The 18286-nt window shown below is 34.7% G+C and overlaps 1 protein-coding gene across 1 annotated transcript in view; it reads right to left on the reverse strand.

Moving 5' to 3' along the window:
* Positions 1-2346: 2346 nt before the first annotated feature.
* NRK (Nik related kinase) overlaps positions 2347-18286 on the reverse strand; it is a 134923-nt gene continuing 118983 nt past the window's right edge. Inside the window, exons 24-29 of the mRNA XM_010387120.2 lie at positions 14572-14676; positions 12603-12745; positions 12154-12303; positions 9204-9363; positions 5756-5895; positions 2347-3425 (exon numbers count right to left, since the gene is read on the reverse strand). Of these exons, the coding sequence (XP_010385422.1) occupies positions 3330-3425; positions 5756-5895; positions 9204-9363; positions 12154-12303; positions 12603-12745; positions 14572-14676 (794 nt within the window). The 3' untranslated portion in view covers positions 2347-3329. The remainder of the gene's footprint in view (positions 3426-5755; positions 5896-9203; positions 9364-12153; positions 12304-12602; positions 12746-14571; positions 14677-18286) is intronic.

Raw genomic sequence — 18286 nt, forward strand, 5'->3', positions numbered from 1 at the left:
TTCAATAATGACATCAACTGATGATTTACAAAACTTTATTTTTCAAGGTTGAACAATGATTCATTGTAGAATTTCAGATGAAACAATTAGCAGTCTTGAAGTACACATTGATTACAAATTAATTTGATTTCAGTAGGCACATTTCTTTAAACAAACTGAAGAGTACCTAAAAGATCCCATTGAATGCATGTGGCATTATTCCTAGTTTATCGATACTGTTTCAACTAACTGAATCTTGGGAGAGGGCACTTAGTAATTAATGCATCTAGAAACTGATAGCACTAAAATATTAAAACTTATGCATTCCAATGTTTATGTGTGTGTATGTGTGCACATGTGATTCTGCTTTGCCTGTTTTACTATCTTAATGATCATCCCTTCTTACTGTTTCCTCTGGGGATCTTACCTTACTTCTACTGACAGTCACTCAGAAATTTTCTTTTTTTCTTTTCTTTTTTTTTTTTTTTTTTTTTTTTGGACGGAGTCTCACTCTGTCTCCCAGGCTGGAGTGCAGTGGCACTGTCTCAGCTCACTGCAAGCTCCACCTCCCGGGTTCACGCCATTCTCCTGCCTCATCCTCCCGAGTAGCTGGGACTACAGGCGTCCACCACTGCGCCTAATTTTTTGTATATTTAATAGAGGTGGGGTTTCACTGTGTTAGCCAGGATGGTCTCGATCTCCTGACCTCATGATCCGCCCGCCTCAGCCTCCCAAAGTGCTGGGATTACAGATGTGAGCCACGGCGCCCGGCTCAGAAATTTTATCAGTCCTTTTATCCATCATTTTCTAGTTTTCAAATATTTCCAATAATGCCTTTTATTTTAGACAAAGGCTTTGTTGAAAAAACTAAATTACGCCAAAATAAAACGATACTCTATCTCTAGTGCTGCTCATGACCTGTCAGAACTTTCATGCTTCAAATCACAAGGCCAAGGAAATTGTCTAGTCAGGAGCCCCCCTTCACACTTCTGTGATGGGCTGGGGCTTCCAGGTGCTTCTGCTACAAGGTAATGTATAGATATAATTTCTTCTGTCTCTTATAAAATAAACTGACCATGAAATAGCATTGTCCCTTCACTGTCTTGTTTCAGCTGGCAAAGGATGTAAAGATTCCAGATGGATTTACATCTAAGTCGGAAATATTCATTACATATGAGCCACTTTAAACATTTTCTGTCCTTTCTACACGATTACCTAACATTTCAATCTCCCTTTTTGACATGTGCCCAGCTTCCTTTCTTTATTAACACTTTATCCTTTAAAGCTCGGTTTATCATTTACAATCTCTCTTGCTTGGCTACTTTGGGACATCTTTGTAGATTCAGGTCACTTTTGCCTATTTTTACCGGAATAACTGCCACAGAGCACAATGGGAGTTGACTTCCTAAAATAGTTTACTGTCTTACTGTCTTCAAATATTATTTTAAGATAAAACTTATTTTTAAGCTTAACTTTGAGTAAATATTATGAAGAAAAGAATGAATTATTAAAAGACTTGGTTCTACACACTACTTATATGAGGAAATTATCTGAAATTAAAACATAGCAAGCTCCATTTGCTCAGCGATGAGGTACTTGCACAAAGTTCCCCATGGCCTTTTGGTGTACAAATTTATAATGAAGACTACTTCTAAGAAAAACAATTTGACGTAAAATTTGTTTTTTTTAAAAAACTACTGCATTCAAAAAGTTGTTTGAGTTGTAAACACTCAAGGATAAGCCAGTTTTAGGATCACATTATTGTGTCACAGTAAAAGAAATGTGAGTCACATTTATTCCCTTAATTCATGGATTCAGGCTTTCCTAAATTCTCAATAATGAACTACACTACATTCTTGATGTAAGTTGTTAGGAAAATCCAAATCTTCATTTCTGGCACTAAGTGCCAAGAAATGTGCTATTATGAAATCACACATAGTCAGCTGCTTTTGTATTTTGGTTAACCAGGTAGTTTGAAAATTATTTTCCCACTAGCACTGTCCTCAGATTTCAGAAGCAGAACTAGAGGAATTATATTGAGGTATACTTTGTGGCAGTTCTGTTGCTTCTCTATTGCCCCAGAACTTACCATGGTATTGAGGATGGATATGCAGAAATTATGCTCTTCATCAGGTAGCAGTTACCATAGGTGACCAAATATCACCTGTCTATGGCGTCTATAACATATTTGGGTGATGGACTAGCATGACTTTCACTACTCTAATTTTGCAGGCTTATATATATGGTGAAAGTTGTATATTTTGTGAATTTTTTTTAACCTTTAACATTAAGTCCTTACATATCAACTTATCACTGAATATGTTTAATTTCTGATTGTACAAAAACAGAAACCTGAAAAACACAGATATTAGCAAAGTTTTTTCATTGTTATGTTTAATTCCTTTTGTTTAATATTGGAAGGAAGCTTTTGTGTAGTCTAATCTTGGATTGGGAAAATATTTGATGCTGTCTGATAGCCACACTGTTGGCCAGATAATAATTTTGATAAATCAATCTATCTGCTTTGGGGAGTAGAATTTGACGCCCACCTTAAGGTATTAAAAAATATTCATTCTACAGTACATGTGTATAGGCATTCAGTCCTGTATTCAGGCTCACAACTGTATTATTTGGTGGTTTGTAACAACAGCTATTGCACATCTTTTGGGGGTCCGAGAAAAACCAAGCATCTGGGGCTTTCTTCCTTTCTTCTCATCCAGAGAAACCAGCCAAAAATGGGTGAAAAGAACAAAACTGGTCTTTAACTGTAGGCTTAATTGTCATGAATCAGTGAGAAAAAAGGTGGTGGCCTTTTCCCCTTTGTCACCATAGTTTTCTCTGGGCATGCAGGTTGTTCAACCTTAGTCTGGGTTATAACAATCTTTAAGATTTTTGTTTCTTGACTAAACCTTTGGTTATTCACATAACTTTGGAAAAATCACATACAGTTTGTCGATATTTTTCTTTTTCTGAAAAATCTTATCCCAGTGCCAATTATTTTGAAGGCTGCTTGTAATCTAATTCATAACAGGTTTCTTTACTCCATGTTGTAAAATCTGAATACAGATACTGTCCAAACTGTCCAAAGAGTAATGTTTGAATTCACAGTAACAAAAGTTACAAAGTTTGTGCAAAAGTTATTGTACACCATTGGAGTACATAGAGCTTGCTATAGTTAATTTTATACATAAAGTTTCATTTCTCATTAAAACTATTCTGTGCTACATTAAAAGTTTTGCATTTAATCTTTACTAAAAATAAAACTGAATGCTCATTTAATCTCTGAAATCTGAAGATGCAAACTGCCTATACATGATGTTTATAATGTGGTAATAAATCACTGGAAACTTTTAGACACCATAATTGCTCTGGAGCTCTTCAAGTTTTCCAAGCGTCATGAAGTAAACCCGGCTGTGGCGATTGCGCAGGGTAGAGGTAAAGAACAGCTTGAAAAAGAAAGAAATACACTGTCAACAGATATTTAATACATTGCAACCAGATATTTGATATAACTATACTTTCATCTGCATCTGCTAATTAAAACATTAAGCCTTACTGTTTTGTGGAACAGTTTGTTTTTCAAATAAAAGAATGAGTTTAAATTAGTTTGGAGTCTAAATTATACATTTTTAAAACAACCTTTTACTATATTCTACATAATTATAATTTATATGGTTAAATAAAATTAGTAATTTTGTAGGTGACCTTCATTTGCTGAAGTTCTTGATAATTTGGGGGCAATAATTCTTTGCTTTTTAAAACAATCCTCCACTTATATTAAAGTTGACTTTTCTTTTAATATAAGGAAACAAATTATTTAGGTGTTGTTTACCATTGCTGCTTGTATTTAAGAAGCCATTGAAATTTTCTACTTGGTGCAGTTTTCTTTTCTTTTCATTATTTTTTAATATTAAAAAATTTAGCAAACAGATAATATTATATGTTTTTATCGCATACAAAATGATGTTTTGAAGTCCATATACACTGTGGAATTGTTAAATCTAGTTAATTAACAAATGTATCACCTAACGTCGTTATCATTTTTATGGTGAGAGCACTTAACATGCACTCATGCAATTTTCTATTTCAGCAAAATGGACTGACATCAATAGATTGATAAAATGAGTTAAACCCAGTGGCTTAGAGAGGGACATGTTGTGTAAATGTGGGCTGTACCATAAAGAAAATTAGAATAAAATATGCACATAAATATCAAACAAAGGCCTCCTTGTTAGGACTAAGGCTTTTGACATCCACAGTGACTGTATTTAGGAGACTTTGTGACATAATGATGATGATAAGATATACTAAGTGTGACAAAGGGAAGCAGGGAGTCTCTAATTTGTGATACTGTGAGCTTACAGTGTATGTAACTGTACATGTTGCTTGATAAAAGAAAATATTTGAAATTATTACAATTTAAAAATTAAAAGTATTTAATATTATTAGACAAAGGCAGCAATCATAGTTACTTCGGTTAGTAGTCATCAAGAAAACAAATAATCTTTTAAGAAAAAATTATATGATTATACTGAGTTAAATAAAATTTAAAATGCCCTCACTTAACTCTTCTAAGATCTGCTTTATACCTAATTAAATAAAAGTCTTCATAAACCTTTACAGAGTTTCACTGTGGCCTTACAGTTGAGGGGGATGCGGGGCTTCAAGTGTATATGAAAACAGTATTTTACATTTCATAGTAAGTAATTTTACCTCATAATAAAGAGACAACATTGTAAAATTTTTAAAAATATATGCTAGTCATTCTTGACTTAACATATTTGATGTTACAGGCAATCTGTGAGATGCTTACGGATATGACTAGTTGTCACAATTGCTCCCAAAGCAGTTATTAATATTTCTATTTTGGAGATGAAGGAACTAAGGATCAGAAAGATTAATCAAACTTCTCAGGTTCTCTAACCTAGTTAGTCCTGGTTAGAGACAGGACTGCATTCTAGGTCTCTCTGACCTGAAACACAGGTTTTTGCCATTGCATCTCTTTACATTGTAAATTGGCAACTTTGCTTGATGTACAGTGCTTTATCCTGGCTGTTCTGATATTAACTCAAACCCTCTGCAATCTCTTCTCAATAGGAATGTTTCCTAGTCGGACTATTTCTTCACGCTATTATTTCCTACAATAGGTAGGAATGGTAATAGTCTTATACCACAAAATTTTCCATCTAAACTATTTGAATTAGTTGTTAAAATTGATCAAATAATACAAATAATTGCCAAATCTTGATTTTATTTTTATTTTCTGCAAAATAAACATCATAACACCCACTTATGAAGATAAATTGAGATAACCGTTAAAGTACCTAGCACAAGGACTACTATACAGTTAGGTGCTCAGCAAACATAAGTACATTTTCCTTCTGTTATTGAATTTTGTTGAAAGCTACAAAAGGCAGATTTGCTCAAGGATTTGTTTAAAAATATCATTTTAGTATGAACATGAAAGGCACTATGAATCAAAGACAATAAAGTATTTTGAACCAAATAAAATAATGGCTAAGCTTTGCTTAAGACCTAACTAGAATTTTTTCTTATTTTTTCAAAATGAGCTTCTTTCGAAACCAAATTTCATTACTTACCATATTAGTGTTGCTACTGCAAAAGATAAAATTGTTTTTTAATCAATAGTATGCCAGTTTGAAAAATATACCACAAATATATTTATAGCCAGAAGGAAAAGGACATAAATTTATTTTGTTAGTTCATTTTCAATGGTTGCGTTATTTTTGCTGTAACTGGAGGGTGTAAGCTATACCTTGTCACCCCGGGTGCATAGGAATCTCAGCTTCTTAATTGACCTGCGCTTCAGCTCACTTTCCAGAACCCTGGATTGCAAAGAGCGCACTTCAATGGCCTTTTGGCCCCATCCTGTGGTTCGCTGTGTACACTCAAAAGCTACAATACAAATGAAAAAGAAAAAAATCAGAAAAACACAAAATCTTTCTGGCAGTCATAGAAAATTATAACTACGGTCAATGTTTGTTTATTAAGAGGCTCATTGTTACAGTTCAGGTTAGCACAACCTGTTTTTCCCTCCTATAGTCAGTTGTTTGACCATTTTGCTGCTTAAGAGTGGTGTTCAAACTGGCTATCTAAAGGCACCATTGTAATCAACATTTAATTACCAGGTCTCAATTATTTAATTATTGTATTCATATCCTCTAAGACCACAGAAAAAGCTAAGGACTAATTCTATCCCGTTTGTAGACAATGTAATCTACTCACAGCCACTCTTTATTTTATAGTCTAAGTGACATAGAGCATTCCTAATAAGGGCTCCTAATAAGGGTGTATATTTGTGCTCCAGTGACATACATGAAAACCTGACTCTTAAAAATTAAAATTGTTAAAAAATGACTTGCTGAAATAATGACTGTAGCAACCCTAATGCAATTCAATAAATTATCATGTTATAAGCAGAACCAAAGCTACTTTGATATTCTTAAGGTTTTTTTCCTGTTCAGGAAATATTTATTAAGATTTTAACTTTTTGACTCTATTTTATAATACTTTGTGACAAATATAGATTATGACAATAATTGCCTTAAACCTAATTATGTAAACAGTCAGTCATTTGGTGCTGTAAAGTATTTTTTGACACAAGGAACAGCACTATTATTACATTTTTTACTTTCAATTTAATATTCTTTATGTACTTCATGGGGAAAAATTCCATAAGTAAATAAAATCCTGACATGTAAAATAATATCAAGATTTCAAACTCAAGTTAAAATAGTCTAGGAAACAACAAAATAAGGCATCTTCATTCTCATATTAACATGATTAAAATCAGAATTTAATTAATTACTTTGATTTTTCATTTTTTCTATTATAAAAGGAATAAATTGACTAAGAAAAATGGCTATCCTGGCAGAAGACTTTATAAGTCAAATTTCAGACTAGAATTAATATAACTCCAGATATAAGGGAAATAAGGAAAATCAGTCTCCAGAGGGTTGGGAAGAAGTAACAGATTTAGTCTCTCTAGAGTTGAATTTCTTCACCTATGTGACTACTTTACTAAAAACGGTATTTTTGTCAACAACAATATAGACCAAAAATTCCAAACTTAAAGCACAGGCTATTTGCTGAGTCCAAGTACATAGTTCATATGGCATCGCATAATTTCCACCTTAGTCCCAAAACACCTACATCTGCCACTTAACCTAGCTACTGAGAGCTAACTTGCTTTCTAAGATGAAACACAATGATTTGGAAGTGGGAACACTTAATAATACCTGATGCAATTGTTAAGCCTGTATATACTTGTTGAAATGGAGAGCGATGATTTGAACACATTTACTATAATTTAAGAAAACGTAAAATTTAAATTGGGGAAATCTGGATCTGGATTAGTTTTAAATAACAAAGCAGTTGTTTTTAACAGAAAAACATGGTAATTGATTTCCTTAATATCAGTGTTATATGGTAGTCTTTAGCATACTTTCAAAGTATCCTTAATATACAAACTAAAATATCATGTTCTTATAGTACTGTTATTTATTTCACATGTAGCTGTCTTTCAAATTCTAGCAACTCAAAATAACTTTTTTTGTTTTAGGTCAGAAGTTGTCCTGCCTGAGGACAAGAGCTGTACCAGATGACTTCGCAAGTTCCCTTTGACCCTTATGATTGTCTACTGGCATAAATATAGGGGTTTGTTCAGTTTCCTATTTGAACTGAATTTCCTTATGACCATTTCTGATTAGCAGATTGATCACAAAAGTACCACTGTCAAGGACAGAACATGAGTTGTTATTTGTACTTTCTTTTGCCCCAGATATGTCAATTATACTGTAAGCATTTATCTTCTGTCACTTAAATCTGGTTTTAAACCCTCTGTGAGTTCTTACTTGTTTCAGGAAATTGGAGCAGGTTTTCAGGACAATCCTTAACACTGACTATATGTGCAAAAAAAAAAAAAAAAAGAAGGATTCTGCAGATGCAATGCAAAGTGCCATTATCTCATATTAAAAAATGTTCCTTAAAAAGCAGTTCTTTTAAAGTGGTCCTTAAAGCCACATGAGGATCATATTTAGTCATTTTATAGAGATTACAGAAGAATCTGCCTTATCATTTGACAGACCATCTCTCTCTCTCTCTCTCTCTCTCTCTCTCTCTCTCTCTCTCTCTCTCTCTATGTTGTCAACAACAACATAGACTAAAAATTCTAAACTTAAAGCAAAGGTTATTTGCTGAGTCCAAGTACTTAGTTCATATGGCATCACATAAATTTCCACCTTAGTCCCAAAACACCTACATCTGCCACTTAACCTAGCTACTGAGCTAGCTTGCTTTCTGAGATGGGATACAATGTTTTGGAAGTGGGAACACTTAGTAGTACCTGATGCAATTGTTAAGCCTCTCTCTCTCTCTACACACACACACACACACACACACACACACACACCCCTTTCTTTTTCCTTTATTTGCTCCATTAAACTTCTCTTTTCTATAATAGCTATCCTCTAGCTAATCATTCTACTCTCTCTAATATTTTTACTTTTCGTATGCATTATATTCCCTGTCTAGAATCACGTCTAGGGCCAGTGAGCCTCAGAACATATACAAGAATCTCAAATTATTTGGATTTCCCAGATCAGCAGTCCTGCTTTGGCTAAGAAGAAAAAAATGTCCTGGTTTGATGAAGATGAAAAGGCATTTTTCTTTGTTGCCACCTGGTTGGTACCTAACAGGCACTCCAGTCAGTCGTATCTATCACTTTTTTAAATGATTTGATTCTTCACAGGAATACCACTCACAAAATAGAACTCTACTGACTATAAAAAATGGAAGGATTTGGCTCTTTTATACTAGTTGGCAGTCTCCTAAGATAAAGATAAACCCCACAATAAGTGTGATGAAAAGAAGCATTTCCAATATCTGTGTAAATTCTGCAAGTAAAGGGAGTTACAACAAAATTATAGATTTTTGTGGAAAGGAATTAGTTCTCATTTCAATTATACAATATTGCAAATAACTCAGATAACCAAAATGAGTCTCTTTGTCGTAGTCTCATGAATTCATTAAGCATAGGACAAATACAGGCATCACCTTACTAAGGGAATAATTATGCAGAACCCCAAATTAATCTTATGTGTCTTAAGAAAATGTAATAACTCAGGAAATCTTTTCTTAGGACACTTTTTTACCCTTGAAAAGTTTCTCTGGGGTCCTGAAGAAGAAAGAAATTGTATACATACCTATAGAAGATGGTATGTCTTTCCACATTTCAAGGATCTTCTTGAAGAGTTGTTCATTTGCTTCCACAGAGAGGGCTTCAGCGTTGAAGGTGAGCATCATGCCAATTCCCAGGCAATCAGGTAAAATGATGATATTCTGTGGTATAATGATTTCCAGGGGCTGGAATTATGTTTCATAAAGATTTATATGTCCAATATTTTATCACTACTACTTTAATTGAAGCAGCTTGGCAGAGCAATAAAGACCAAAAGAGGTTCAAAGAGCAAGGAGGAAGAGAAACCTCTATTTCCAAATTAATAAGCATGCTATCCTATATTTGAAAAGAGCTGCTTTCTTTATGTCATAAATTCATAGCTGTTAAATATTCTTCTTTATAATTAGGAGAAAGCCTTATTTTAAAAAAGCAAAGATGTATTTCCAACATAGAGAGATTTCTTGACATTTCACAAATTATTATGTATCATAATAGAAGAAACACTACTTGTTACAGGCTTGGGTTTAAAATTCATTTCAGCACATTAATAAATACTTTAGTAATTAATGTACAAACCAAGTAACAAATATACAATACTTGCCTATCAGCCAACTCATTCAAATTAGAAATAGAAAACTAATCTAAAAAACAGCTTGAACTTAAAATGCTTACAAGGGACAGCTTTATAATAGTCTCCACAGCTTGAAATATAACTTTAAGTCATTTCCCCCTTTGCAAAAATGTTAGAATTTCTTTTCCAATTAATATAATTTCAAATGCATTTCAGATACACAAAGACTTATTTGGTGACATAATATGAAATACTAAGAAATATCTAAGCATTTCTAAATTTCACGATGCACAAAACAATGCAACAAAGTTTTCTTAAACTACAGATATTGTCACATTAACAGTATTTCCCTGCAGATGAAAAATTGTGTTCCTCTATGGTTTCTCCAAACTAGCATATTACCAGAAAAAAGTCAGAAACTATACTTGCCAACCCCAGTGTACTCAGGCCAGGTGCTTGAGGCCATGTCCCAGCAACAACAATCCTGATAACTAAAATGGGGATCCAGAGACGAAAAGCAATTTTAATGCGTTCCCTGGGCACTTGCATGAGCAATTGAATCAGAAAAAAACAAAGATAAAGGAAGAGAGTAAAAGAAATTGCAGAAAAGAAGGTTGTCTCAATAAAATCTGTTTAGAAAAAAACTGGACTGCTGCAAATTCAGACAGCCTCAGATGCTTCTCAGATGATTCCTGAAGTAACCAGATATTCTTTAGCACACATGATTCCCTTGTATCATTACAGCTTTTGTAATCTGGAACTCTTGGAAAAATATTATTTTTAGTACATTCTTTCTCAGAAGACACCCACCTCCCTGATAATAGAGTCCTTTTCTCTTTTAATGGGTCAAGACACTAGAGTATTTAGCTAAAAATATTTTTTAATATACACAAGGTATCCTAATTGGGTCAGAAAGTGATTTTTAAGAACTCATCTCTAACTAACAAATTGCTTCAAAAGGAAATGACTTTCCTTGCTTATTAATCATGTGAAACACAGGGGTCAACATTCCTGAATTACTTTTCAAATAAGTGTAAACATGGACCAATGCTGCAATGTTCAATACTGCACTAGATTCTTAATAAAAGCTATCTGACACAACATTAAAAAAAATGCAGGAAGCTACAGAAGACACTCCAACTGAAGAGTACAGTAGCTATATCAAAATTAACCTGACCTCATGTTTAAGTGGCTTTGGCTAAGATTGGTTCTGTATTTTCTACATTATCAACAGTGTGATTTCTATATAATCATGGGCAACAACTGAGTAATAAGCTAATGATCTTTAATATGACCAAAAGACTTTTACAAAATTGTCCCCACTAATGTCCTGACAATTGATTTATGTAATTTGTTAGAGACATATGAGACAATTCTGAGAGCTGTTCAAAATATCACACAACTATAGTAATTTGAAAATACATCAAAGTTTTCTCCTGGACTTTTTGTATAATGCAAAACTGCTAAAATTTTGGTTGTCTAAAAAGTGGGAATTTAAATATAGTGAAGCAGAGAAACTGTTGGTTTAGGCCTTTCTTTTAAATAAAAATTTCAATAGGACAAACATCATTTCCAGTATCAAATTTGAGACACAGTAGAATTATGTTTTGTATGGTATGTGTGAGGGATATTATAGTATGTTCAAACTCTTTATGTAAATGATGTGTATAATATTTTTATGACAATCTATATTTTAGATGTTGTGCCACATTTTCACAAAATATAATTATTTAAGAGTTGAGGAGTATCTGCTTTTAAAATGCTGTATCTTTTGATGAGAAATACTAACTATAACCAGATAAGAGAACATTTTATGATAATTTGCTGTTATGTCACAGTCGAAGTAATATAATAAAGAATAGGGATACACATAATAATGCTGCAATACTGGTGTTGTATTTTTAAAAAATTTGTTAATGCATTGTGAAGTGAAGAAAAATAAAGCAAGTACTGCAAAATCAAATACACTTTATGGTCAGTTATTATAAATATATAAACATAAATGGGTAGAAAATGTAGAGCATATATCCTATCTAAAAGGAGCCATGAATGAATCAATTCCAACTGATAATGGTTAGATAGTAATGTGGCACTGATGCTATCAGGTCTTCTGATGTATCAGTAGAAGTCTAGATTTTAAGTGTAAACTTTATTCATTAAAAACAAAAAAGCATTGGGCAAGACAAGCAAAATCTATCTGTAGAATACACTTAGCTTTCTAAACTAAGGGATCATCAGTGGTTTTTTTGTTTATGCAAGACCACTTTCTGGCACTCTGTACTTACCTTTTATGTCTCAGTTCCGGTATAAACATTGCTAATCATATACGTAAACCTTTTGACAGTTGGAAAAACTCAAATGGTGGTATGCAATAATTTCTAGGAATCTGAAGGTATTATCTTACATTATTTGGCAGGGTCACATCAGACATAACCTCAGATTCTGCATCAATGATGTGATATCCATCTGCTGAGCTGAAGAAAATCTTTAGTCTTTTTTCAGAACCAATAGCCAGGTCAACTGTCACTGGCTTATGATCAAGTGTTGGAAATACCTGTGAATATAAAACCAAATATGGCCAAAAGGCCAAAAATGACATTCTAACTAAGGCAAAAATTCCCTCACTCTTTTGTCAGGTTTATAAGTGTACAAAACCCAAGTGGATTTTTAAAATGGCATATTGTATTTAGAGACCTGTGAATTACAGTTTTTCTTAGATCTGTTATTACAACAAATAAATAATTATGTTCAACAGCTTCAAAATATTGAGTTTCTCTTCAAAGGTCAGATTGGCAATGATCATAAGAGCCTTGTATGGCCCTGCATTCTGTTTGCTGTCTTCAAGTTCCTTGCCTTGAGCTTCAGCAAATGAAGGAGCTCATCTGGTCTCTTAAACCGGTTCGCTGGATCAGCTGCCTGTATTTTTGCCAGTATTCGTATATAGGCTTGATAGGACATGTAGTCTCCTTCAGAGTCTGCTGATTGATCAATGCACACTTGGTAGGGAATGAAAAGGGCCAGACATGTTAACTTATCATATACTGGGTATGTACTCTAGGCTCCTATGGTTTCTAGTACAAAACAAAAGGCCAAACGCGATTCATTGCCAAGATCAGATCACAGTAGAGGATTGAGCATCACAGGATTCACCATACTGTAATTGTGAGGTGGGAGTCAAGAACTGTAGTGAGGACTTGGACAAGAACTGTGTATCAGGCTGGACAGACTGCTGGTACTTATCTCTTCGCTTTCCAGCTCCATACCAGGCAGCTCTGACCAATCAGCAGACACCCAAGAATAAACCCATATCCAAATACTCACAGCTGAACCAAGGCCCAATTTAGGGAGATCAGAGCAGGGATGTGACTTGTGTTAGGGATGACTCAGACTGTATATACAGTCATCTGTACTATTTATAGAAGAACGTAGTTATTATGCAAATAGACATTGGCAGATAGTCATAAGAATTTGCTCATCTTTATTGTATACATGTGATGTGTTCCCTTAAAAAATGTACCATGTAAACAGATCCCGACTTAAGATACAAAAGTATTTCATGAATACTTTGCTGCGTTTGTCAGGATGGGTCCCTATCAGTGCTTTGTTAAAACCTGTCTATGGATCAACTAGTTAAAACTCACCTGGAATATCTGCTAAAATTATCAATTCCCAGGCCCTACTCCAGACCCACTAATTCAGCCTGGTGTTGGGTCTAAGATCTAAACTTTTAACAAATGTTCCAGCTAATTCTGATATACATCCCAGGTTAGAAGCTACTGGACATGATAGAATGCTGCCGGTTCTTTAGTCAACCCTCATTACTGTGGAATAAATACAAAATAATTCCATTTAAGTAGAATTCTGAAGCATTACAAGTAAGTTAATCTAGATAAAAAAAACAGTCCCTCATTTTTAAGGTTAGTTGTTTAAGACACTATATTGTTAATTTATGTGGCCTATCCATAGAAGTTCAGCCAAACAGTAATAAAGGTAGAAAGAGTACTGGTAAGCCTAACCACCATGTCTCACAATATTAATAGTTCTAGAGAGAAATGTGTTTAGAGTTCCAGCTTGGAAAGAATATAGATCCATCCAACTCCTTCCCATACCCACATATTGTAGCCAAGGTAACTGGAGAAAAGGCTTTCTTTTCCCTCCTTTTTCTTCCAAGGGTGTTTCCCCTCTATCGTTGCCATACCTTTCTTTACCTTCCCTCGGCTCTCTACCCCCCACTAAGAGAAAACAGGGACTTTCTCAGCTTCAATTCATTGGGGTGGCACCCAAAGCCTGTGTTTGGGGCTGTAGAAGAGAAGGTCTTCATATTGACTACAGGAATTGGGAGTGAGGGGCTGGTGGGGAGGTCCTATAAGGGGAGGGGCCGGGGATTTCCCTCGCATTCTCCCTTGCTGTGGTGCCTGTGAATTGTCTAAAAAAGGGTTAAACAGTAATTACTGACATGGTATATTCAAGTTACATTAGTGAGACACCATCTGTACAAAATATTTAAAAATTAACCAGGCGTGATATGTGCCTGTAGTCCTAGCTACTTGGGAGGCTGAGGTGGGAGGATGGCTTGAGCCCGGGACATCAAGGCTGCAGTGAGCTATGATCATGCCACTGCACTCTAGCCTGGGCCAGAGTGAGAGAGTGAGACCCTGTCTCTAAAAAATAAACAAACAAACAAGCAAGCAAACTAACAACAAAATTGCATTAACTATAGAAGAATTGCATATACTTCTGCATCTGTATTCCAAAGTATGATTCTGTTCACAATTTCTTCTCAAAATAAAAAATCATATAATCCAAAGAAAAAGGAGATCACTCACTTTAATAGCAGTGCTTTCATCAAAGGACTTCGGTGCCCATGCATAAAGGTGAATTGATGATTTCAAAGCAATTGCAATATATGTTGTTTCTTCATGTTGGACTATAATGATAAAACACAAAAAAGTAATGATGCCACAGAGTTAACAAGAACACTCAAATATTTGTATTTGTCATAAAAAAATGCCATAACCACAATTTAAGGGCACAGACGGTATATTTTGGGGAAGTTACTTGGTTACAATTTGATGTCCACAAAAAGGTGACAAAATTACTGTATAGTTTTATGGAGTATACATATTTGCCTTTGAGAGCACTCTAAATTGTACACTAAAACCTTGATGAGAGAAATTAAAGAAGACCTAAGCAAATGGAAAAAAGTTCTCCTGCTCATAGACAGGTAGATTTAATATTGTTGAAATAGCAATACTGTCCAAAATTTTCTCCATAGGTTCAGTTCAATCCCTATTAAAATCCCAATGGCCTTTTATTGAAGAAATGGAAAAGTTGATCCTGTATTTCACATGGAATCTTAGGAAGCTCCTAACAGCCAAACAATGCTGAAAAAGAAAATATAAGTTGGAGAACTCACACTTTCCAATTTCAAAGCTTACTACAAGTTACAGTAATCAAAGCAGTATGGTATTAAATAACATAAGGAGAGGCATATAGATCAATGGAATAAAATTGGGAGTTGGCAAATAAACCCATACATCTATGGTCAATGGTGTTACACCATTCAATAGGGAAAAAACAGTCTTTTCCACAAATGGTGCTGGGACAAGCGGATATACCTATGCAAAGCAGTAAAGTTGGAGCCCAAATCTCACACCATATACAAAATTAACTCAAAATTGATCAAATACCTAAATGTTATAGCTAAAACAATAAAACTCTTGGAAGTAAAGATAGGGATAAATCTTGGTGACCTTGAATATAGCAATGAATTCTTATATTTGACACTCGAAGTATAAAGCAAGAAAAGGAAAAAAAAAGATAAATTAGGCTTCATCAAAAATAAAAATTTGGGGCACCAAGGGAAACAATCAAGGAAGTGAAAAGACAACATACAGAATAGGAGAAAATATTTGCAAATCATATTCTGATGAGAGTCTAGTATATGGGTTGGGCACAGTGACTCACCCCTGTAATCCCATTCCTTTGGAGGCCAGAGTGGGTGGATCACTTGAGGTCAGGAGTTTGATACCAGCCTGGCCAACATGGTGAAACCCCATCTCTACTAAAAAAAAAAAATACAAAAAATAGCTGGGTGTGGTGGCAAGCACCTGTAATCTCAGCTACTCGGGAGGCTGAGGCAGGAAAATATCTTGAACCTGGAAGGTGGAGGTTGCAGTGAGCTGAGATCACTCCACTGCACTCCAGCCTGGGCAACAGAGCGAGACTCTGCCTCAAAAGAAAAAAAGAGTCTAGTATGTGGAATACTTAAAGAATGCTTACAACTCAACAGCAAAAGGATAAGCAAACCAATTAAAAAACAGACAAAGGACTTGAATAGACACGTCTCCAAATGGTCAGTAAACATATGAAAAGATACTCAACAACATTAATCATAAGGGAATTGCAAATTGAAACTTTCATAACATCCCACTTTACACCCATAGGGATGGCTAAAATCAAAAGACAGACATCTACAAGTGCTCACAAGTATATAGAGAATATAGAACCCTCATACATTACAGATAGCAATATGAAACGGTGCAAACACTTTGAAAAACAGTGTAACAATACTATCCAAGAAAAAAAAAGCCATACATATCCACATATGAAGATGTATGAAATGTTCATAGTAGCATTATTTTTAATAGTCAAAAAGTGGAAAGAGTGCAAATGTCCATCAACTGACGTATGGATAAACAAAATGTGGTATATCCATTCAATGCAATACGACTCATCAATAAAAAGGAATCACTGATACATGTTATATATAACATAGACAAACCTTGAAAATATTACGCTAAGTAAAAGTCCGTCATAAAACACAACATAATATATGGTTCCATTTACAGTAATTGTCCAGAAGAGGCAAATCTATAGAGAAAGAAAGTCCTAGGTAACCATTTATCAGTTTATCATGGATACCTAGGACTGTGAGGGGTAGAGGGGGAAGTAAAGAAAGATGGAATGCGGGATAACTGTTAATGAATATGGGGTTTCTTTTGGTGATGATAAAAATTAGATCATGGTGATTGTTACATAACTCGATAGACCTCCTAAAACCCATTGAATTGTACATTTTAAACAAGTGTATCTCATGGTATGTACATTATTTCAATAGGGCTATTTTAAAAGGTAAATTTAAAAGTACAATTAGGTATATGCTTGCTCTTGATTAGCCCTTCTGGTTCTTATGGAATATGTTGTCTTACCTGATAGATTTATACTTTGTGCTATAACCCCCTTCCTTGGCTGCAATTTCTTCTGCCACCCCTATGCATTCTCTTTCTCTCTCTCTCTCTCTCTCTCTCTCTCTCTCTCTCTCTCTCTCTCTTTCTCTCTGGGTATAGCTTACTCTCTCTGTCTCTCTCTCTGGGTGTAGCTTACTCTCTCTCTCTCTCTGGGTATAGCTTACTCTCTCTCTCTCTCTTTCTCTCTCACTTTCTCTCTCTGGGTCTAACTTACTCTTGCATTTTCTTTTGCATTGCTCCCAAGTAGGTCAAAGGAGCATGATCACTAATCCTCCAATAATCAAAAATATTCTCTCTTAAAACACTTCCTATATATTTAATATAGGGTAGTAATTGGTGCCAGTTCACTGTCTTGTGGATCTTGAAAGGCTATGAAAATATCAGGCAACTATGATCTGTTCTTTTCTTCCTGTGTGAAGATGCTACTAATTCCAACTGTCAGTGGGATGAATGCTTTTTGCTGTTCTGAGAGCTTAGGTGGACTGGAATGGGGTCAGCCAGGAAAACTAAACTTAACTATTCCACCCCTTACAAAGAGCACGGATTTGCAATATGAGTACCTTTGTGACTATCTCTTACTGAACTAATATTTTACAAGTTAGTAGGAGGTAGTTTTGCTATATAAACGCCCAAGTTAACATCTGGGGATATCTTTCACCTCTGGGACTATCACATTTGCATAATATGATCTGGAGTGAAGTAGTGATACCTAAACCTATAAGAAACTAGTGTATTTATTTAATGCTTAAGTTATCTGGGTACTCATTTCCCTCTTTAGTGGTGTATGTGTACATATGCACACACATACAAAAACCTATCCTGAGAAAGTCACTTTATATGCAGAACAATAATGGTCAGTCAGAATAGAAGTATCCCATTGCAATTTATATAATGTGATTCCAGCTATTTCTCACCTATGCCACCAGTTTTGCCTGAAGAGGCAATTAATGAAGAGGGAAAGAAGCAAAAGAAGGCCAAGAGTAGAGGGGGATTTGTTTCAGAAATAGAACAGAATGGGATGACATTAGCTTACAGTTTTTTATAGCTGAGAGCAGGATTCTGAACCCCTAGGGTTGTTACTTCCTTTCACAGTGGATGGTTGTGAAGAGAAAGGGTATATGAAAACATTCTAATCAGATGGAAAATAGTTAGTGATTATACTCATGAATATCAACAGTGGGAGCGAGAGTCAGCAGATCATAGAATTTTCTTTCTGACTCATTGTTAAGTTTCCTGGTCTGTGTTAGGAGGGATTCAATCTTACTGTTGCTCCAAAAGAGAGTATCA

The sequence above is a fragment of the Rhinopithecus roxellana genome, chromosome 10 (assembly GCF_007565055.1).
Source record: "Rhinopithecus roxellana isolate Shanxi Qingling chromosome 10, ASM756505v1, whole genome shotgun sequence".
In the NCBI taxonomy this organism is placed as follows: Eukaryota; Metazoa; Chordata; class Mammalia; order Primates; family Cercopithecidae; genus Rhinopithecus; species Rhinopithecus roxellana.